Source organism: Seriola dumerili, unplaced genomic scaffold (assembly GCF_002260705.1).
Source record: "Seriola dumerili isolate Sdu_G_001 unplaced genomic scaffold, Sdu_1.0 BDQW01000807.1, whole genome shotgun sequence".
NCBI classification, from domain to species: domain Eukaryota; kingdom Metazoa; phylum Chordata; class Actinopteri; order Carangiformes; family Carangidae; genus Seriola; species Seriola dumerili.
The window spans coordinates 2,234,199-2,258,602 of NW_019175062.1; the positions used below are offsets into that span (position 1 = coordinate 2,234,199).

The 24,404-nt window shown below is 40.0% G+C and overlaps 1 protein-coding gene across 1 annotated transcript; it reads left to right on the forward strand.

Moving 5' to 3' along the window:
- Positions 1-252: 252 nt before the first annotated feature.
- Positions 253-5,032, forward strand: nhlrc3 (NHL repeat containing 3). Its single transcript, XM_022766071.1, has 3 exons — positions 253-767; positions 3,711-3,913; positions 4,044-5,032. The coding sequence occupies exons 1-3, from the start codon at positions 506-508 to the stop codon at positions 4,641-4,643; spliced, it is 1,065 nt and encodes a 354-aa protein (XP_022621792.1). The 5' UTR covers positions 253-505; the 3' UTR covers positions 4,644-5,032.
- The last annotated feature ends 19,372 nt before the right edge of the window (positions 5,033-24,404 follow it).

Sequence of the window (24,404 nt, forward strand, 5' to 3'; positions counted from 1 at the left end):
GAAATCGCAACAATTCAGGAAAAACACTAGTAAAAAACAGGTGTCGGATTTGCCCGTACACATCTATATTTCTTTATATTCATACAAATGTATTTACAAGTTGAGTCTGAACTCTTGCCTGCCATATAACCAGTAAAGCACTAGCCAGGATTTCTGTCTCTGTATTTTAGTCGTGTTTTTATTGCGCCATTATGAGCGGAAATGCTGTGTCAAATGCTGTCTCACTTTACCCACTGTTTTGTTTTCGTTTGGGGCTCAAGAGGAAGTGAATTCAACAAATTGTGTGGTTGGTGGGTTTCAAATCATACACACATATAGATAAATGACTGGATTTTAACTTTATAGCATCTCAACACGTGTCATTAGCCGTTTGCTTGTTTCAGAGCAGACTCTGTAGCTGACGTTAGATGACCTCTCCAGCGGTGATACACACATTTAGAGAGATTTAGCTAACGTCACGGAACCAGGATATTAAACGCAGCACAAGCCAGTAGCGGAAACACTGATGTTGATTAAAAAGAGAGGCCATAGGTGTGTGATAGCTTCCAGCATGGCCTCATTAGTCTTGCTCATGATGGTGCTGTACGGAACCATTGGCACCCAGCAGCAGCAAGGCAGCTTCAGCCTCACACATGACTACCAGCTGCTGGGAAGACCCCTGTACAAACTGGACCTGAGCTGGCCGAGGAACCCAGAGCTCTTCATCGGGGAGGTGTTTGGAGTGGCTCTCGACCAGTTCGCTGGTGTGGTGTATGTGGCACAGAGAGGTGAATACATGCACTACCTTTATTCTAGCAAACATTTATTTTTGCTTTACTCTGTTTATTCAACATGTTTTTGCAAGTTACCACAGAAAAGGTATTTTACAAATTTAGCATATAAATAAAATCAGTTGGAAATGTCCATTAACATTTGTGAGTGTAAATCCAGATGTGAAAATACACTTGCCTGTGTATTCTCATCTGAAAATGTGAGTTGTGAATGTTTACCTCTACTTAATAATGTGTCCTGAGCTTTTCAAATGCATCAATTTAAAATACTTTTTAATGCTGACTAACTCTGACTTACATGGATGCATAAATGTGCACTGAGTGTGTATCTAATTGTTCAAATTAATACAGATTTTTGTAAAAGTTTACATATGTTCATAAATGTTTCCTAACATGTGTGAGTATACTGTATATTCAGATTTAGAAATGTTACAAATTGCTCATGTTTCATGTAACTTCTCGTGTTCCTGCACAGTCTTGAATCTTTCTACAGCTCTTTGTAAATGTTATTTTGTTCACTCATTTGTAGATTTGCAGAAGTAGAATTGTAGCACCAATTGATTTTGAGCCTCATTGTGTCAAGGCAAGATTACAAGAAAGTAGTAATGTAATTCAAATAAGGTGCCATTTATAAAGGATTTGTAAATTTAACTAATGGCTTCATCTATGGTCAACAGATTATTTACTAATACGTTTGGGTTGGCTCATGAAAAAACTTTTTTATGGTATTAATGCTCCTCCAGCATGAGTTGGAGTCAGGGCCCATGTCCACATTGGTGATCTTGAGCACATAAGTGGCCATTAGGCCCATTAACCTTTACAAAGATAAGGCTGGTGTAACTGTATTTTTCTTCTGTTAATATATCCCATGAAAAGACTAAAACCACCAGTGTGTTGTTCATGTGTCTCCCCACACTTGCATATTCTCGTCCTCTGTCTGTGGCTCATAGATCCAAGCCCATTGGTTCCTACTGAAGACATAACTCTTTAAAAACACCTCAAAAATATATATAGTTTATTTTTTTAAAAAGTCTCAGCAATTTCCTAAAAAAGCTGCTCACTGTAGTTTTTAAGAAATGTTACTCATATAGAAGGAAATACTGCATTTGTGGGGGACTATTTTCATTGGTGGATTAATCTACATTTTAAATGAATTGAAATAGATTTATATCCTATAACATGGGTTGCCACAGAGGTGCAATGTTTGCACAAGGCCCAGTAGTATTCCTGACAGACGTCAGTAATCTGGTACTGTGCTGTATGATCCGTTTAAATACATGTCCAACCTGAGTAACTAAAACAAAATGGCAGTGTACGGAATAGGCTGCACAACAGTGTTAATGTGTAGCCTTACAGGACTAACTAGTAATCACATAGCTTGGCTTGTAAGCAATCGCTTCACCATGGACATTCAGAAATGTTCACTTTGTTGAACTCAGTTCTTGTTATATTTCTACTGCCTTTGTCAAAGAAGTTAGCTAAGTTAGGAGAGGTAGGTAGGTCTTCCTTGTTTGTGTATTCCCCTCTTCTAGAGTAAATTGACCAGCTGCTGCACATGCACTCCTGAATAGGGCTGCACCTAACGATTATTTGTTTATCGATTTTTTCAATTAATCTATTATTTTTTTATTACTCGGATAATGTAACAACAAATTTACCCAAAATAAAAAAAAAACAAAAACTTGTCATTTATATTTCGATATTTTACTTCTTTAATACCTTTGGTTTTTTCCTAATAAAATATTATTATTATTTAAAAGTTTCACCAAGTGCTACACATATTTAGAATCAGTAAACCTTAGCTAATAATAAATGTCACTCAATAAAGACTTCAGTACAGTATAATAGGGAGAGGTTAATAGCCCATAAAAAACCTTGAATTTTAACTTATTCTATGGATAACACTGTAAACCATAATAAAGAAGAAAAAATTTCACACAGAAAATTGTACTTATTTGAGTTGTTCTAGAGATGATATGAAGTTTCTATCTTCATCTGTTCATGAGATATGCTGATTCTCTGGAGCAGTATTTACAGGCGTTTTTTTGGCTGGTCCTTCTCTGCTGCACTAAATATGTGACTGTCACATCCTTCTGTCTTTTTTTGTGACTTCAATAAACAACACTGCTCCCATTTAGTCTGAGTATAAAGCCAAGGCAGGCAAGCGTGTAATTTGGAAGCGTATACGCTCCCACAGGCTTAAGAGGGTTAAAATAAGCAAATATGACAAACAAAGTGTGCACTACAGGACATTATTCACCTACAAAAAACAGCCCAGTCTTAACTGGTAATCCGTGTTTTACAGTCCTGTATAAAGTCTCTCCAAAATAAAGCTCTGCTCCAAGTGCTCGAGCATGGCGCCCCAGCCCTACTGTGATATGCCATTTCTAATTTGCAGAGCACCATGTTGTTCGGTCCCTACTTAAAATACTCCCACACTTTAGATGATCGTGGGCGAGGTTATTCAGATGGTCTTAGGCGGAGTCCATGCTCTGACTAGGTGCGGCCATTTTACTTCCTCCTTGTGACGCGTCGCCCCAGCCCTACTCCTGAACCTCTGCCGGACTGCTGAATACTGACGTCACTGTTTGTGTGTGTATAAAGTCCTCTTTGTTTCATACTAGCACGAGTCAGCTGTGTGCATATAGAAAGTGTGAGTTGCAGTGGTTACAGTTAATATTAATGACCCATGTGAAATTTCAGCAGAGGACATGCTTAGAAATGGCTTAGAAAAGTGCCCACTATAAACATTACAACCCAAGTTTGAAGAATAGTATCAATAGTCATGTGGGTTTTTTTTTCTCTTCTGCGGTTTTCTTAAGGATCAAAAAAAGTGACGAGACTTGACTTTGAGCAAGTGAAAATCAAATCAATACAAACTGTACTGTGTGGTGTTTGCTATATGCTTCACTTAGTGTTTGCCTTTTTCTTTGCTTCCAGGAGACAATGTGCCCAAGGTGCTGTTGTTCACCACAGATGGAGATTTCCTCATGCCGTGGAACACAACCACACTGGAGATGCCTCATGGGATATTTTTAGCAGATGCAGCCTCATCAAACCCTACTGTGTGGATCACTGACGTGGGGAATGGCCCGTACGGCCACTGCATCAAACAGTACTCGCCATCTGGGAAGCTCCTTCAGGTAACAGCTTTATCTACAGTAGGATTTTCATTTGGTGCAAGGAATTGTTGGCTGAGGCTCCTGCAGCTTGGCTTGCATTACAAGTATTATATATGATATGTAGAATTGAATCTTTTCTTCTACGTGTCAGGTGCTTGGTACACCAGGGAAGGCAGGCTCTGGGTTGAACCCTTTGCAGTTCGACCAACCAGCTGAGATCTTCGTCCACAGCTCTGGTGAAATGTACATCGTGGACGGTGATGGTGGAATGAACAACCGCCTCATCAAGCTGTCTAAAGAGCAGGAAGTGTTGTGGATACACGGAGAGAAAGGACAAGGCCTGGCTCAGTTCTACATCCCCCACAGCGTGACTGTTGACAATGCCCAAAGGGTGTGGGTGGCCGACAGGGGCAACAAGAGGATCCAGGTCTTTAACTCCATCACTGGGGAATGGCTAGGCACATGGGGGAGCTGCTTTACAGAAGATGCCCCCTACTCAGTACGCCTGACCCCAGACAAGAAGTACTTTGTTGTTGTCCAGCTCAACACCAATCAGATTTCGCTACTGGATGCACCACCAGTGGGTTTAATTGGCCAGTGCAGAGTGGTGAGTGTGATCCAGTTGGCTGATGATGTGAAGCCCCACCTGGTAGACCTTGACCTAAAGACTGGGGCCCTGTATGTGGCTGAGATTGGAGCCCAGCAGGCTCAGAAATTCACCCCCTTCAGTCTGCGTGGCGGTTTCCTGTAGAGCCACACTGGGCTTTAGGGAAGAATGGAACTGGAATGATTAATCAATGATCCAATCATATGCATAACCAATTACTTAAAAACAGACAGAAAATGTTCACATGTATTATTATGTAATTTTGCAATAATGCAATCCAGAAACCCTACAGATAAGGTATCTAAGGTTAAGACAATTTACGTTTTTTTATAATACTAGTTTGCCCAGCCCCAGAAGATGCTTCAAAACGTTATGGATGTTTTGACAGTGCAGACGGTCACTGCCATTTGTCCCCATATGCCCACCGCATACCTGGACTACGATGGGTTTTGTTGTACTTGGGTGGTGTGCACATGTAGAACGCGTGAATAACGAGTGAGTAACAATAGGTAATAAAAATCTATCTAACTTAATGTTAGTAAATTACATCTTCCTTTCTCTCTCTTTGCTCTTTTTTCTCTCTCTCCCTCTCCCTTCCTGTATCCCTCATTTCAAATTAAAAGCCCTTTGCAGAGTTATGTAACTGCAACTTCATGACATTGCTGTGGTGGCAATACTTTGGTGGGCTGTTAAATCAACATAATAATGAAAAGTTTTTGATTAAATGCTTATCCTGAACACATCTTCAAAACATCCACAACAAGTAACAATATATTTCTTTAGTTTTCTTACAATGTCTGCTTGTGGTCAAGAGAGCATGATTATTAGGGAAAGCTGGTGGTCTTGTTTTAACACTAAAAAAAGTCAACAGTGACTTGGAGCATGAGAAAGGATGTTTTTTTTCCATTCTGATTAATTAACTAAAACCTTCATCTTCCCATAGTGTTGTAAAAGCTAATCCCAACCTCACATGGTTATTACAAAAACAGAGCACCCCCTGATTTCACACTGCGGTGCTGTGTTAGGAGAAAATAAAAATATAATAAAAATAAATGAGCAGACCAGACTCTGAATCAGCACACACTCAGTATTAAAGGATCAGGCTCAGAAAAACATGGACTTCAGGACATTGCTACTGTTAACTGAACCATTTCACATTTCAATGAAAAACACATTCAAGTCCCTCAGACAGAGGCTCCGCCGCCTGTTGTCCCAGTCAGTAATCCATCTACTGTATTTGGCAAGACTATTTAGTTTATAAATGTAATTTTTGTCCTCTGACTGAGTGTGTGCTATGGGATAAAGTTAATATTCGTTATTCAATTAAAGTTAATATTCAGTATTCAATACTACCATACAATTCAATGTATCAGTGACTCAAGAAAATGTCACTGGACAAGTATTTATTGTTAAATTCAAATTTAATCCATTAGTTTTAGGAAAATACTTGTGTAAAATTTGAAACAAAAACCACTTCTCATTTTAACATAATTATATGCAGGTAAAAAACTCATATTGTTTGTTGTTCCTAAAAACCAATAGTGATCAATAATTGCTAGTTTAATATGAATATATTGGTGCTGCGCTTTTCATTGTTTCCTGCTGTTTTGTGAAGCTATGTGCCATTTTTGTGATTTTTCTTGACTTTGCACTGCTGGAGAGGACCAGAGCTCTGAAGCACAGCTGTTTCCTTTCTTCACTGCAGACACTTTAAACCCTTTGTGTTGGCTCGGCCTTTAAGGGGGTCCTGTGCAGTTTTTCTTGTAAACAAACAAAAGTAAGTTTAGCATTCAGTTTTTCTTACCAAAATGCATTTAGTATATCCCTGAGATCTAAACTATTCTAAAAGTATTTTGAATCCTGCATTGTTTACATCCATGTTTACTATTAGCAGTCGTCTTCTTGCAGGTACCTTTCTCATTGCTTTACCGCCACCTGTTGATCAGTGGAATAGTGCGACACAATAGGATGTGTCACCTGTGTGCACGCGTGTGTATATCCTCATTGTGTGTGGACGAGATCAGCGAAACAGGGACCTACTCAGAAAAACAGATCCATAATGGTACTGGAGGTGTAAAACTCCACAGGGAACCCCTGAGCCAGATGATGACTGTTTTTAAAGACTTTTTCTATGATAACACGTGTATATATGTGAAAAAGGCTGGAACTGAATTGTTTTGCACATGGTTTAGTCTGAGTTGTCTCTAAATATCATTGAACTTGAGAGCACTTCACAATGCAGTGAATAAATATAGTGTTCTTTCTTAAAAAGGATTTTGCCATTGTATTTGTATAGATTCCTCTCAGTAATCTTGATGTGTCATATGACTGTCTTGCTTTATATTTCCTGTGTTCTCAGAAGTGTATTGTGATAGTTGAGCTGGTTTGTGAGTGACTGTGTGTGATTCATCTGGAGGTTCAGTGAGGTAGGAGGTGATATGTGTGTGGTCACAGTTCAGCACTAACAGAAAACTAACGCTGCTATGTTAAACTCACTGACTTTTGCTTTCAGACTCTGGTTTCTAAATCTAAAGTAAATATCAACAAAGTTAATGTTTCCAATGAAGTAAAACATTTCTCATGTTAAAGGGGCACTCCACCAATTTCACACATCAATTTAGTTCAGGAGTTTTGTCAAATAAAGAAAATAGCTTGGAAAGAATCTTAGCTCTTGTCCTTGAAGGCTAAAAGTTTATAGCAAAGTCTGTGTTACTAACAGGAGGCATGGATGTTGAAAAGATAATGGCAATCGCCAAGCAGGGATGGTCTAACAGAAAGATACTATTGCACAATGGGGATTGTAGGATAGGAGTGTTTTTGGATGAGGATACTTTGGCTGTTTCAGTTATGTCCTTTTAGTTTCCTGTGAGTCCCACAGTTTTGTGCAATACTAAATCACTGGAGTTCTCCACTAATGAGTTAATGATGAATGTGTTAAAAGCGCATTTGTTGAGACCTCTGACCGGGAAACATTTTCTGATTTGAACTATTTGAGATTGTTAATGTTCTTTTTGAACTTTTATGTATGTTATATTATGTTATTATATATATATATATATATTTGTTAATATTTTATTAAGTCAGTGGATCTGGACATTGGTTTTTTTCTGCTAAAATGTGCTTGAAGCATTTTGTAGTTTCGACGTGTCGTTACATAATGTAACTGATGCTTTTACAACCACTTCCTTACAGTTCCAAAACTTGAGCTGAGAATTTTTTTTATTTACTTCTTAATTATCTTAAAAGAGCAGCCTTCAATTACTTGTAATGCATCAATTCAAAACAACCATTTGAATTGTTCAAATTTTTATGCCCTGATATACTGTTAAAAACAGTGTTCTATATTATGCTGACAGTGTTGTATGTAAAACAGCCAGACTGTTTGATTTAAAGTTAATATATATAACTTTTCTGCATTAAAAAGTCTATAAACAACTAGACTGATGTTATATACTGTATTTTTTAAACTTATGTACTTACATTATCCCAAATGTTTCCATCAATTATGAAACCTAGAGAAATCTGTGATTTTAATCAAGGTAACAGTCAGTTTCATCTGGTCGCCTGTCAATGGCATCATATCCCCTTTGCGCTACTTACACTACAACTGGATGAAGGATTTTAGTCATCAGATGTCTGTATCTAAAGTTGGTAGAGAAACAAGCTGGTCTGTTTGTTTGAAGAGGAGAAGACCTCTGTAAAAACCTCCTGACACTGAAGGAATCCTAACTGGGAGAAGCAATGGTGGTGAAGACAACAACTCCCATGATCCTATGCTACTTATGTTAACAAATGTCTTTTTTTGTTGTTTCGATTAAGACTTCCTTTAATAAACCTTCGACTTTTTAAGATAGATAGATAGATACTTTATTTATCCCCTAGGGGAAATTCATGTGCCCATTAGCTCATTGTTGATTATAATAAAAACAGTGAAAAATAAATAAACAATAATAATCTCTGTTCTGCAGCGCAGTGAGATGAGACGTTTGTTGGAGCTGTAGCTGCTTCTCTGTCCTGCCAGAATGTTGTGGAGAGGATGGTTGGTATTGTCTAAGATGGCCTCCATCTTACATTGCATGTGTCTCTCCACAACAGTCCTGAGTGAGTCCAGACTCCTGCCAAGCACAGACCCAGCCTTTTTGACCAGCTTGTCCTGTCTCCTTGTGTTTATGTTGGACATGCTGCTGCCCCAGCAGACTGCAGCATAAAGAAGTTCACTGGCCACCACTGACTGATAAAACATGCAGCATTTCACTGCAGACGTCAAAGGACCTGAGCCTCCTGAGGAAAAAGAGCCAGCTCTGCCCCTTCAGGTAGATGACATCTGTGTTCAGGGACCAGTCCAGTTTACTGTCCAGGTGCACACCTAGGTATTTATAAGTGTGCAACACCTCAATGTCCTTCCCTCGAATGTTGACTGCCTGAAGGGTGTGCCTAGACCTCCAAAAGTCCATGACCATCTCCTTGGTCTTGGAGGTGTTCAGAAGGAGGCAGTTCTTGTCGCTCCATTCAATGAAGGTCATCGCCAGATCCCTGTACTCCTCTTCCTGCCCGTTCCTGATACGCGCCACATTAGCTGTGTCATCTGAGTATTTCTGGATGTGGCAGGACTCAGAGTTGTATTTAAAGTCGGCCGTATACAGGGTGAACAGGAACGGAGCCAGAACAGTCCCCTGTGGAGCCCCAGTGCTGCTCATCACTGTCCCTGAGACACAGTTACCCAGCCTGACATACTGTGGTCGTCTTGTCACGTAATCCACAATGGACGTGAAGCAGGGATCCACCCCCATCCCTTCCAGCTTGTCTTTAAGAATGGGGGTTGGGTGGTGTTAAATGCACTTGAGAAATCAAAGAACATAATCCTCATGTAACTACCTGGCTCATCCAAGTAAGAATGGACCCGTTGGAGCATGTAAAGGACGGCATCATCCACTCCAATATGTTCTTTGTAGGCAAACTGTAGGGGGTCTAGTGCATTTCCAACCTGTGGCCTCAGAAGGTGGAGAAGCACCCGCTCCAGGTCTTTAGTCATTTATCTCAGACGGTCTTCCTACTTTAGGTACCGGAACAACACATGATGTTTTCCACAGGACCGGGACCCTCCCTGTTTGAAGGCTTAAGTTAAAGATCCTCTGGAGAGGCTCAGCCAGCTGGGCTGCACAGTCCTGTAACAGCCTGTTGCCTTTCCAGGACGTAGCCTCTTAAGCTCCGCCCTCACCTCCTCCGCTATGAAGGACAGGAGACTTGACCCCAGTGTGGAGGGAGTTGCAGCTGCAGTGTCAGGTTGTGGAGGAGATGCTGTAGGAGAAGCTGCAGCTGAAGCAGTGGGAGAGAGAACAGATGAAGCTGTGTCAAACCTGCTGTAGAACAGGTTGAACTCGTTGGCCTTGTCCACATCACCTGATGTTGCCTGGCTGTTCTTCTCTTTATAGCCAGTGATGATCCTCCCCTTCCACACCTCTCTGGTGTTGTTGTGCTGCAGCTCCCTCTCTACTTTCTTTTTGTAGTCCACCTGTAAGCGTTGCCATTGTTTGCTATCAAATATCAAATTTTGGTGGAATTTGTGTTGTGCTGGGATCCAGTCGTTCATTGACATCAGCAGACTCCAGTTCTAAACTAACGTTAGGTAGTGTTGCACTAAGGCAACAGAAGGAGGGGGGCCATTGGCCCTTTGGCCCACCTTTACGTCCCTGTCATACATTATTTTTAAGTCATGGATCATTGTATCCCTGTTTTAATCATTCCCATTCACTCTAAGACATCAGGTAAAATAAAGCAGACAAACTATTTATAAATTTTAATCCAATCAGAGATGACATTGTGTAAGAGGAAGACCAACAGCAGATAATATCAGTCTGTTACTGATGAAAACAACTGAAGCAGCATTCTCAGAGACAGGACTGTTTTTTTTTTTTTTACATGTTTTGCAGCTGTTGATTTCCAAACAAGGCAGGGAACCCAGCCTTTGCATTTTGTTTTGATCAAAGTGTGTTTCAATAAAGTGCTGGTGACAGCTCATATGTAGCTTTGACTTACAACTGAGCGTTTAGTCCAAAAAACCAAGATATATATCATGCATCACCTTTCAGCCTAAAAATACAGAGATATGATTTTTGGTCCATATCACCCAGCCATACCCTAAATCTTTTCCATATGGAACCCATACTGGTGGATTTTACAGATAAGCAGTTGCACAGTGGTTAAGAAGCTAGATGAGATCTAGGGCACACCACTAGATGGCGCTCAGTGACAGCACAAATAAATTCAAAAGTGCTCAGTAAAAAACATTTTTATATTTATTAATACATATTATTTATTTGCACTACTTACATTTTTATTTGACAATTTACAGTTGTCAGCGAGTCTATAGTTCGACAGTAAATGAGATGGATCCACAAAGACACAAATATGGGTTTATGGGTCATAAAATAACTTTGAATAAATAATACACTGTGAACTCTACACTAGTAAAACAAGATTCACTTATTTGTTTAGTAGCTAACAAAGAAAGCAAGTGATTTATAAATGTGTTTTTGCTCACAGCAGGGTGTGTAAAAACACACTTTGTAACCAGTTAATTACCTTTTTTAATATAGTACACATTTGAATATTTTTGTGTGTGTGTTAAATTTGTACTTTATATCTTTGAAATTTAATAAATGTGGAATGATGTATTTTATGTTTGTGGTATAATCTTAATTCAATTGCATCCAGTGAATATTTAGGAATTCACACCTACAGCCTGTTTACATTTTGAGGTTAATTCCTAGAACATCAGCCCTGCCCACAAAGAGCGGTGTTTCCAGCTGCCCTCACTGCTCTGCCCTCACCTCTGTCTGACAGGAATTCTGTAGGCGTCAGTGCAAACAGACATATGTGAATTGAGTCATTGCTTATTGAATAAAAGCTAGAACTGGCAAGAGAGAGAGAGAGAGAGAGAGAGAGAGAGAGAGAGAGAGAGAGAGAGAGAGAGAGATCTATAGCAAGCAGCTGCCAGAGAGGCAGAGAGCTATGAGTGAGACGGAGAAGGGTCAGATGAAGAGGGAGATGAAGGGGGTTGGTTTGGTGGAGGTTTGGGTGAATATAATACAACACAAAGCTTAATAACACAGTGGTGTCATTGTGGCAGGGCTGTAGTGGCCTCTCAGCACAAGAACAAGAGCAGTGAAGAGAGCATGGAGAGATGTGGAAGCTCAGACTGTACTCACTGTGCTGAAGCCTGGGATTATGACCTCTGTCTGCTGACTCCGCTGTAAATTCCCTCAAGAAGCCCCCTACTCATGAGCCTGCCTCTGTACGCCTGGATAGGGAGGCATGGGGATGAGAAATTAAGGGTGCAGATTCATTTTGCTTAGTTTTTACCAACTTTCTCTGCATGTGTTTCTGTCTTGTCTTGTTAAGCACCTGTCCTAACCACACATATATGAGTCTAACTGAGTATAAGTATATAAGTATTAGGGTTAAACAATTCACTGAAATATTACTGAAATCACAATATGGCAAAGTACAATATCCGAATTACAGGAGCTGCATTATATTTTTTATAATTGTTTATTTTTTGATATTTTCTCATAATTGTAGCACTACAACGCTTCATAAATGAAGTGCCAACAAAGACTGTAAAAAGAGGGATGTAGCCTCTGTGATGTCACCCACAGGTTTCTGAAGAGCAGTTTTGAAGCTCAGAGTGGGCCGTTGTGTCGTTGCCATCTTGCCAGTACCTGACTCTGCCAAATCCAAAATTGGGCAAAGAGGTGGGGCGTGTGTGGAGCCGAGACTTTGGTGCATGCTGGTTTGAGGCAAACATAAGCTCAACCAACTGTCACTCAAACAGGCCACGCCCTCAATTGTGCAGAACTTTAAGCCTTGATAAAATTGAAATGAATGAGTTACATACCCCCCCCCCCCCCCGATACAGTTGTCACGAAGGAGAAAATTAGCTAGACACCATTGCTTGTACTAGCTGTAAACATGTTTATTTCTGCTGTAAACTTGGACATTTTAATGTGGGAGTCTATGGGGATTGACTCATTGTTGGAGCCAGACTATAGTGGTCATTAGAGGAGCTGCAGTTTTTGGTACTTCCATGTTGGCTTCATTTTTCAGCCTCAGAGGTTGCTGCTTGGGTGCCACAGAGATGTAAGGGAACATGTTTATTTGGTACAGACTCCCAGCAAAAATCACATCATCATCATTTCCATATATTTTTTTTCAGTGAAAGTGAAACGTAACCTTTTTTTTTCTTTTTTTTTAAGTATATTTTTTGGGGCTTTTTATGCCTTTATGATAGCACAGTAGAGAGAGAGGACAGGAAATGGGGAGTGACATGCAGTAAAGGGCCGTCTGATGCGGGATTCTAACCGGGGCCGACTGCAGCGAGGACTGTAGCCTCTACATATGGGGCGCCTGCTCAACCACTCGACGCCCCGGACCCAGCATTTTTTACCAGCTTGTCCAGTCTCTTTGTGTTCATGTCTGCCCCAGCAGACTGCAGCATAAAAAGTACACTGGCCACCATATTGTTCAGCCCTAATAAGTATAAAACTGCCTGGAACCCAAAATACAAGGAAAATGACAAAAGGCACTACAAGAATGTAGAAAACTTTAGTGACAGTTCAAGGTTGTATGATATGTAAAATTTTTTCAAGGTAGAGCAATGTAAAACAATAAACTGTAAGACAGTCAACAAAAATGACTTGGTGCTGGATGCTGAGATGATATTACTATTATTTGTTCAAATTCATTTTTTTCTCATTTTTGTTTGTTCCATCTGAGAATTGTGTCGTTTTATGTTTTTATGTTTGAGTCATCATATAGATTTTTTTACAGCTAGTAAATGAAAAGAGATCACCATAGGACTAATTTAAAATGCTATTTAATTTTGATTTTTGATTAGTTGTCTCTTCTGCTTGCCCTGAAGCTGCATGACATTTATAAGAGGCTGATTTGCTCTGTGTTAGGCAGTCCAACCAAACATTGTGTCTTCATTCAACAATTCAATTTCAAGTTTTAGGTTCTTCTTTTATCCTCATCAGGTGCACACGTCAGTCAGTCAGTCAGTCCACTGGCTCCCTCAGAGGACTCCTGAAGGCTCAGGTCTGAGAGCACGTGCTCTGTCAGACAGCTTTGAGTTGGGGAGACCTCAGCACGGAGCACGAGCAGGCCAAAGCAGCCTGCCACAAGCTCCCACACAGGACTCCTGAAGTCTCTAGTACGTATTGCGTCTGAGACCCCTCCATCTATAGGGGACAGCCAACGCTGAAAAGTGAGCCGCTTCTCAGACGCATGAAGGCCGAGCCTCAGCCACGAGCTTCAAGCATGCTTGGTGCTGAGACCACCACCGACTCATGGCTATCAATGGGGCCTCGTCCTGAGTTTCCCCCACCAACAGACAGCTGTCAGTGGACAGGAAGTCGTTCCTGCAGCCAGGACCCCAGCGTCCCCCGACCACCAGAACTTCCCATGTCCCCTCTGGGAGTGTGGAATCAGAGTAATGACAGAAACGGCTACTATTTACAATGTCGGTTCAGGAGAACTGGTTACATCACCTGTGATGTCACACGTTGTCAGTGGCTGAGGATTGGTGACTTCACTTGTGACGTCAACCCTTGACTCATGAATTATTTCATTACTAAAATGACATCAAACATTATAATAAAATAAAATATTTAAATTATATTCATTTTCATTATCATTGACTATTGATCAAACATATCTGCAGCAGCAGGAGGAGCTACGGGACACTTCAATAAATGCCAATCACAGCCGTTCCTCTAATCAATAACAGACATTTTAATGAGCCAAGAATTCAGCAGGAAACTTTCCTCCAAATACTGCTCAGCTCACAGACCACGATTTGTTTTGATATCTGATTTAATTAATATTTCTGATTTAATTTGAATTTTTTTTGATTAGATCAGATTTTTTTGGGTTTTCAATTGTTGATTTGGATTTTTATTTCATGCCATTCTGATTCTTTATTAGATTTGATTTCTGAGTAGATGTGATTTTTGATTTGATTTGATTTGATTTGATTTGATTTGATTTGATTTGATTTGATTTGATCTGCCGCCGGATGCGGTGGCACGCACCGGAGGCTGAGGCTGGTGGATCGTTTGAGGTATTTGCTCCTGTCATAATTACTATGACCACTAGATTTCTCCTAGCAACAAAACTGAACTATGGGTCATAATAAGCTGCTGATCAGACCACCTGTGAGCTTGTTTTTTACAGGAGGACAGTCTCGAAATGCATGTAACACTGCCAGATAATGTGAAATAAGATATTTTCTATCTTGAAGATGACTTAAGTAAAAACAACCTAAAACTGTAAGATTTCTAATATGGTGGATATGATTAGGCTACAGCATATGTGTAAAAATCTATTCAAATAAAAAATTGTACCGAATAAAATTTAATCTCAAATCAAAAAGAAGATCAAAAAGAAAAACCACATCTAATTAAAAAACAAATTAAATCAAAAATCTAATCACATCTAATCAAAAATCTAATCAAAAAGGGAAATCTAACAAAAAGCAATCAAATAAAAAAAATCAAAAACTGAAAATCAAATCTGAAATGAAAAAAATAAAAATCTAACCAAAAATTAAAATAAAATAAAAAAAAAGAGAAAAATAAAAACTAAAGAGGATAAAAAAATTAAAAAATCTAATCTAATCTAATCACAAATCAAATCAAATCAAATCAAATCAAAAATCTATTCAAATCAAAACAAAAATCAAATCCAAGCAACAGAATGGGAGGATGCAGAAAGCTAAAACAGAAGGCAGGAAGGTTTAGCTGACGCACTAGTGGCGCTGCAACATCCACTGTGCAGCGTTGATGCAGAAGGAAACTTACCTGCGACCTCATGATTTGAGGTTGTGTGGCAGCCAGTGGCACAGATACAAGGAATGATTTCCACTAAACATTAGAAAATCTAGCTTCTCATTTTCGATACATGTTTGCTGCACAATGCTAATGATAGAAGTGCTACTTTGTTGTGCATGTGTGTGACATTTCAACTCACACTCACAGACTGAATATAAAAAGCTCACACTTTGTAAAAAGCCAAAGGCCTTTTTCAGTGCAGACATTTTGACTTGTCAGAGGAAAACCACAGGTGTTACTAATGACATTAATAATTGCTGTGTTGTATTCCAATGTCAGTAATGTCAGTGTGACAGTGAGACAACATTCACTTAATTATTTACATATCAAAATGTGTAAAAAAAATCAGGTGTGTGGTAGTGTTACAGATGTTGGTCTNGTGTAATTTATTGTACCCTACATATGCACATCTCCATTTTACTTATGCACACCCTCACTTTACATACCTGTACAGCACACACTTGCACTTTAACTGCTCTTTTGCACTTCTGGTTAGATACTAACTGCATTTCGTTGTCTTAGTACGTGTACTCTGTGCAATGACAATAAAGTTGAATCTAATCTAATCTAATCTAATCTTAATTAAGCTCTACTAATTATTTGTTTGTTAATTCAGCTCTACTAATTATTTGTTTGTTAATTCANAAGCCTGTGAGACAGAAGCAACTTCAGGCTCATCTGCCTCACTACTTTATAATCTAATAGCACACACACGCACGCACGCACGCACGCACGCACTAATAACAACAACAACAACAACAACAACAGCAACCTTATCTTAAATGTTTTGATGTGAACAGAGAAACAGAGAAGTGTGCAGGAAGTGGTCTGAGATTTCTTTTCTCTCCATCGGCTTCATTCAGTCATGGAAAGAAAAAGCTGAGTTACTGTGTGTGTGCGTGTGCGTGTGCGTGTGTGTGTGTGTGTTCATTGATGGTCATTGCTCTTGGTGTAGCACCAACACACAGCTCTGCTCTCTGAAGGTTTCCATGGTAATAAGAAGAAACAGAAACAATGATGAAGCTGTTGGAGCGTACAAACACATGCTGTTTGACCGTGTGTGTTGTCCCACTTATTTGTTGATCCGTAGAAAGCGTGTCTGAAGAATGGGTCCCGCTCTATTACTCTTCACTAGCGCGATCCCACTACTGAGCGGCACGTGGGCTTTGACCTGCTCCGTTTCCGACCTGGGCCTGTGCACCAGGACCACCATGTTGATACTGACCTTAGTGCGGACACCCGATCGGCACAGTTCGGAGCTCCTGAGCTCAAACGACCCACCAGCCTCCTGGTGCCTTGCATTACAGGCGCGCGCCACCGCATCCGGCGGCAAATCAAATCAAATAAAAAAATCACATCTAATCATAAATCAAATCTAATAAAAAAATCAAAATGGCATGAAATAAAAATCCAAATCAACAATTGAAAACCAAAAAAAAGTCTGATCTAATCAAAAATGAATTCAAATGAAATCAGAAATATTAATGAAATCAGATATCAAATCAAATCGTGGTCTGTGAGCTGAGCAGGAAAACATCCAGGAAGAAACAACATTCACACATGAACCACAGTAACATTTCTCACACTGACATTCAGTCCACAGATATGACTGTATACTGGAACGTGTGCACACTGCATGCACTGACAGGAACATTAGTGTTTCCTGAAACACAAAGTGACAGACTTGGGATGCTGTATGATAAATGTAGCAGCTGTATTCATATGTGGGCTGAGCGCAGCTAATATTGAACTGTATAATTTTGTCTTTGGAGGAAAGTTTCCTGCTGAATTCTTGGCTCATTAAAATTTCTGTTATTGATTAGAGGAGCGGCTGTGATTGACATTATAAGTGTCCTGCAGCTCCTCCTGCTGCCGCAGCAGCCGTGAGTCGGTGATGCTCTCAGCACCGAGCACGAGCTTGAAACTCGTGGCTTACTGAAGCTCGGCCTTCACGCGTCTGAGAAGCGTTTCAGCGTTGGCTGTCCCCTATAGATGGAGGGGTCTCAGACGCGATGAGGACCAGAGACTTCAGGAGTCCTGTGTGGGAGCTTGCGGCGGGCAGCCCGTCAGGAGCACCCGGACTTTTCCCGGGACATTTCCCGGTGCTCCTAACGGGCTGCTTTGGCCTGCTCGTGCTCAATGCTCAGGTCTCATCGACGCTAAGCTGTCTGACAGAGCACGAGCTCTCACACAGAAGCACACAAACACGCCACGGAGGAAGAACACTTACAGGTCAATAATACAACCATGACTGTGACACCCCCCTTTACAATATCAAACATTTCTAAAACTAGTATGTGACAGGAAGAGGATTAATTGTTTTTAGTGTCACATCAGTTCAGACATTTGCTCTTTAGCTTCATGAAAACATTCTTATCTGAACTTTTTTATTCTTCACTTTCATTTTATGTAGATCCACTTGATAAAGAAAAGGGAGCTTTATTTAAGAGACTTTAGTATTTGTACGATGTGGCTGCTTTATCAAGCTGCAAATCATGAGCTGAGCTTGGGGAGGGGTCTCAGAACTGATCCAGACCAGAGCCTTCAGGAGTCCTCTGAGGGAGCCAGTGGACTGACTGACATGACGTCACCATTCAATAGAAGGTTAAACTATGTTTTCATATGTGTAAAAAATGCACACATGGTAGTTTTTAGTTGCTGGGAAGGTGACATTTAGAGATACAAAATTTTCATCCACCCAACAGGGAGCTGACTTTTCACTTGTGTACTATTCCTTTAAACATAATATAATTTATGATTTATTTAGGTTTTTTTTTTTTTTTTTTTAACAATTTTCATTTGTTAAAGAACATTTAATTTTTGTGTCATGTTTGAATAATAGTTACTAATGCATAGGCTCTTTTTTCTGTCATTGTTCAGTAACATCTGACCATCAGGGGGCGCCACTTGACTTGACTTGATACACTCACTGAGCACTTTCTTAGCAATGTCTACACCTGCTTATTGAAGCCATTATCCAGTCAGCCAATCATGTGGCAGCAGTGCAGTGTATAAAATCCTGCAGATACAGGGCAGGAGCTTCAGTTAATGTTTACATCAAATATCAGAATGTGAAAAAAAAGAGAACTCAGGGACTCTGACTGTGACATGAATGTTGGTATTTAAACGCTGGTTTGAGTGTTTCTCAAACTGCTGATCTCCTCTGAGATTTTCACATACAGCAGTCTCTAGAGTTTTTAGTCAGAATGGAGCTAAAAACAGAAACCATCAGTGAGCAGCAGCTCTGTGTTGATGAGAGAGGTCAGAGGAGAATGGCCATTTGGAGCTGACAGAAAGACTATGGTCACTCAGATAACCATGTCAGTTCAAGAAGTTAACTTAAGTTTTATCAATACACAGCTCATCTCTTGTGAATGTCACTGTCATCCTGCCACTGTATAGAAGCATGTGGCAAACAACATACAGCATAAATAAAAAGAAAAGAGAGGATATATAAGCTGAAAATAACTGGAACTCCTCACACACAAAACTCAAATTAGATCATGAATGAGCTCAATTCAAGTTGAAACAGTTTTCAAAGAGGGATCAGGCAGGTAACTTTTATTTTAAGTATCTTCTCTTTTTTTATTGGCGTGCCTTTCTTTAGGCTTTTTTTAATGGTAATTTTTTGTCAGGTCTTATTACCAACTGGGCATTGTGTCATTTGTGTTTTTTTGTTGTTTCGGCTTAGATGGATCCTACTTTGTTACAGTGGTTTGTTGTCTTTCAGAAGGGCCTGTGTCAGAGTTTAGTTTTAAGATCTTGATTAGTGGTTGCTCATTTGGCGGCCGCATGCTGTATAAAGTTCTGTTTGATTACCACAGCCAAACTCCTCACATGGGCTTCTAGGAAAATAATGAAACTTCATCAACAACTGTGTGCACTGTATGTGATGGAGTGTGACAGGTTACATACAAAATGCATAGAAGGTGGAAGATGAGGGGGGGCAATAGAGGCCCAACAGCAGATCTTTACCCCTCATATGTTAATCTGACCATGGTTATTGTAATATTCTTTGTTTTTCCTTTCTTGTTGAGCTGTGTGTATATGTAAAGGTCATTCATCCAAACCCTTATGTGACTAAAAGTACAAAAGTATTGGCAACAACATAGACTTTAGGTGGCGTATCAAAAGTGAAAGTGCTCTTTATTTCATTATATTTGTGGATCCTTATTACTGATGCATTAATATAAGCAATTTAACATTAATGTTTTTGTTGGTCATGTTTGAGCTAATTTTGCAGTTTATAAAAGTTTAATCTACTTTAAGAATGGAATATATTATCACATGTCTTCTGATCTGAAAAATCACTGTTGCTGTTCAATAAATGCTGTGGAGTAAAAAGTCCAATATTTCCCTGTGAAATTAGTAGTGGAGAAGAAGTAGTATGTTTTTTTTTTCCCTGAAATATACATGGAATTAATAAAAAGTAAAGACACAGTGCATGATTTAAGTCTTTTGATTCAATTCCATGTGCATAGACCTTATTAACTTCTCTTCTTCACCTTAGTGTTCAGGATGTACAGACTGCTTGAACAGAAAGCCACTAGCTTCTGTTTCCCGCTGCCTTCAGACTCGGGGAAAAGAGCATCACCTCCTACATGTCTTCCTGCTGCAGGTACTTCCCTGCTCATTCTGCAGCTGTTGAGGATATGTGTGTCCATACTGTCATTCCCGTTGACTTGCATATAATACAGAGGAATGTGCGTGTAGGAGTGGGCCTATTCTACACACCAGGATGGTCACACCGACACACACTTTCTGCATCCCCGTCCACCTCATACTTTCTCTGTCACACACTTTTCTTCCTTTCTTCACACTCTCACTCTCACACAGCTTTTGTTCCCCTGCAGTCTTCTTGTGTCCCCTTCCTCTATGGTTTCTGCCTTGCTGGCTATTTTGCTGACAGACTGCAGCTGGATGTCAGAGCTAGGATAGAGGTGGGATCCTGAGTGTGTAGGCTGGCCTTTAGAGTCCCTCTGCATGGGGAAAGCCCACACAACACTCCCACACACCTTACCCATACACCCAGGAGGGATTCCAGCCCCCACAAAGGGCACTTCCTTGTTAGATGCATTCATTTGTTAAACGCATCACATTAAGGATTCAACAAGATTGCTTTTACATTTCTTTTTAAGGAAGCAGGGGCATACGAAATGCTGTAATTCTCAGTCTGAAGCTAGTATCAGCTGACATTTGTGCCTGTGTTTAAAGGATACAGTTGGTGATAGTCTGTATTTGTTTCAATGTCAACAAATCCCATGAAAATACCGAGATGGCCTGTGTGTGGCCCTCAGCTTCAAGCCCATATGTTTCTCTGAGGACTCTGAAGTCCTGTCCTCTGCAACATTATGAGAGTTCTACATGTAATAACATAATTTGGGTGGGGGTTGGGAGACTTAGACTCATAACCTCAATATTTCTAAAATCCTAAAGCTATGGTTCCTATTAAAATGGTGAATCTTTCAACAGATCACAAATACAGTATATAATTAAAATTTTAAAAATCCCAAACAGCTGGCCACTGTAGTCTTTAGCAAACATTACTCAAACAAGTGGAAATAGTGCACGGGGGACTGTTTTAAGTAGTGGATTAATAAACATTTGGTGCCCTGATGAGTATTTTTAATCATGGAGGTCTATGGGAAGGGCGGAATAAGATATAGACTGTAGACACACACACACACACACACTAGTGAATATAGATTTGTTGCTGATTTGGCTATTTTGTTGAAATCACCCATATCCCTTAAAATCTCCATGCAGTTAAAATAATAATTACCTGTTTTTGTCAACTGCAATTAAGAGAAGTAAAAGAACAAATTTGGCTTTTTTCGGTTGTTTTTTTTTTTTTTTTTTTTCAGTATTACAGATAGGATGCTGATTGATTGATAAACCCTCTTGACCACAAAGCATAAAGTTTGCTTTCCCATGACTTTACGATCAGTGGTACCTCCATCTCCACACCTCCTCCTCCGTCTTCTCCTCTGCCAGCTGCTGACTGGCTTCCTGCTACACCAGAAAACTACAGACATGGACGTTATTGCTGCCGTGTCGTCATTCCTGTCATGTCCTGTCAAAGAGACAAAGACACTCTGAGATGAATGATACGATGCTGTGTGACAGCCTCTTTCTGTCTACAGATGTGGAGTACCAGCCTTAAGCCAAAACAGGGATTTTAGTCAGTCTAACACATCCACAAACATTAATAGTCAATTAATTTGGGATTAACTGTGACAGGAAAGCCATGGGAAACCTCTGCTCTGCTAAGTCGGCTAAACTCATGAAAGATGCAGAAATATCACCGTAGAGTAGAACCTGGACCAAAATACCAACCAACAAATTGACTCACAAACACAGGTAGATAAGATGGATCTACTGGGTAAAGCCTGGTTAATAGCAGGCCTGGGGGGGTCAGGAGAAAAGAAACAGCAGACGTCTAACACAGTGCACGCATGCACACACACACGCACACGCACGCAAACACACACACACACACACACACACACACACACTAGTGAAATACATGATTATGAAAACCCACAAACCACTGTAGACAAAAAAATAACATCCAAGTTCTTAATTATTTTCTGATGTCAACATATTTTAGTTTTTCCAGAAAGAATAAGAATGAAATAGACTGAAACTTTAAACTCACTTGGAAAAACACAAAAAAATATTTGTTAATATGAATACACCAGTAATTTCAGCAAGTGCTAAAACCTGACCTGACCATGTAGGTTGTTTACCCCCACCCTCAAATACAACCCATAGGACTTTATTAGCAGCAGGAGTACCAGGCCGTCATCATAGTAACAATAGCAACTGCAATAACAATAAGGGACCATTGGAATCAACCAGACAGGTTAGTAGGTCATTTAAAGATTTACTTTTACATTTATCCAACCTCTGGTAACCATGAATATCCCATAGTCCAGCAGCAGTAGAGGTCTCTTGCTCTGGACCGATGTGCAGGTCAGCAGGATGGATTGACAGGCCGCCTCTCAGAGAGGGCAGAGAGAGCAGCTGGGGGCAACAGGACATGTGGAGCTTCAAGCTGGGAGGAGGCATGGTGCAGCAGCACTGACTGTCACCTCAGAGACAGATGGCTCTCTCTGGTCTACTAGCACTCCCAGACATGAGTGCTGCGATGTCAGTGGGAGTACAGTGTGGTGCTGAAGGTGCACTTGTATCACAGTTTGTCACAGCTAAGACACATTTGTTGAAACCTTCAACCCTTCTCTCAGAGCTGTAAACACAAAACCCAGTTTTCAAACTACATTCACAAAACCTCTGACAATGTTTTCATATCATACACACAGACGGTCACAATAAAACACTGCATTCATCAAAAACTGGAAAACACAGTGTTCAGGACAGAAAAACATATTCATTGGTTATAATACAGTAAATACATTTTGAGTTTTCCAAAAAAATTCCAAACTCAGTAGTACAGTTTGAATATTGCATACTGTAAGTTATGCAAGAAATACAGTATTGATGTGCTTTTAGAACTTGCATACAATAAAAATACAGTAATACTGCAGTAAATATTGCAAAAGGCCAAAGGACAAGGACAAAATGAAAAGAACTTTCTACTGGATTACCTGACTCAGAGCTGCAGGATCCAGCTCTGACACTCATTACACTCATTATTCTTAATTGTATTATTATTGTTGTTGTTGTTTTGTGTTGTTGTTTTCTTCTTCTTCTTCTTTATTAATTAACATTAATTATAATTTATGCTATCATTGGTTATTTATTGACATTATTACCCTTATAAGTATCTCTGTTATTTTTGGCAAGACCACAGCAGCAGGGCCAGCCTTATAAATGCGACTGACTGACTGAGTTGCATGATGAAGTCATTAAGTTAGATTGGAGTTCCCCCCATTGGTCGTTGCCCTTTCAAAATGATTTAACACAGTTTCTATTAGTGGGGGTGGTTTAGAGGCTGTTGCTAGATGTCGAGATTTGGCACCTAGCAACAAATCGAGTGTTTTTAGACAAACCTGAGCTAAATGAGGAGAGTCTCCAGTACTGCCCTGTGAGGGAGAGGCGATGATGTCAGTTGTTTACAGCGGTTCCACAACAGTCAACATCCTCATTTACATTGACCACATGTGGTCCAGCCATATACTAGGTCTTGACCCAGTCTTGTTATCATTATAACAACCAGTCAGTGCTTGAATACAACAGTATAGAAAGCTGTTCCTGGTCTCTCTCTCTTCTCTCTCCCCTTCTACATCTCGTTCTCCTCTCTCCCACATTTCCAAAACCGGTCGAGGCAGATGGCTGCCCACCCTGAGTCCGCTTCTGTTGGAGATTTTTCCTCTCCACTGTCAGCAAGTGCTGCTCATGGTGGAACTCTATAATATTGCAAGGTCTTGACCTGACTGTAAAGTGCCCTGTGATAATGGTTGTGTCCTGTCAGTTGACCTCAGGTTGGCAAGTTATTGTGGCAATAAATAATCTATACTAAAATGACCATCACTCCAATTTATGACCCTACTGTGAAATTATTTTTCTACTCAAACACACATTTGAGTGGCATATGCTTTAATATGGGCACATCTAACAGGCTTTTTTGAACAATCATAATTTCTGATTTTTCAAAATACCTGGGCTACTTCACAGTTTTCCACACGCCCCTGGCAGCTGCAGAACTCGACCCTCTATGGGGATAAAAATTGTAGTGATCCCTGTAATGTTACATTAACAGCTTTCTGAGAGATTAGAATGTTTTATTACTATATTATACTACTATATTGATTAAAAATATCCATGTTGATATTGATATTTAGATGTTCTTGTTGTAGCCAAGCAACACAACGATGATGAATGGAGATGAATAGATGTAATGGGGGTGTGTATCGTTCCTTGGCAGAAACACTGTATCAGTTCCTGTCTGTGGTTGAACATTAACAGGCTTTCCATCACAGGCTGCCACTGTGAATGGGAGTGAATGTAGCTCCAGCTCTCTGCTGCATCCTGAGGCCCTGCTGAGGCAGACAGG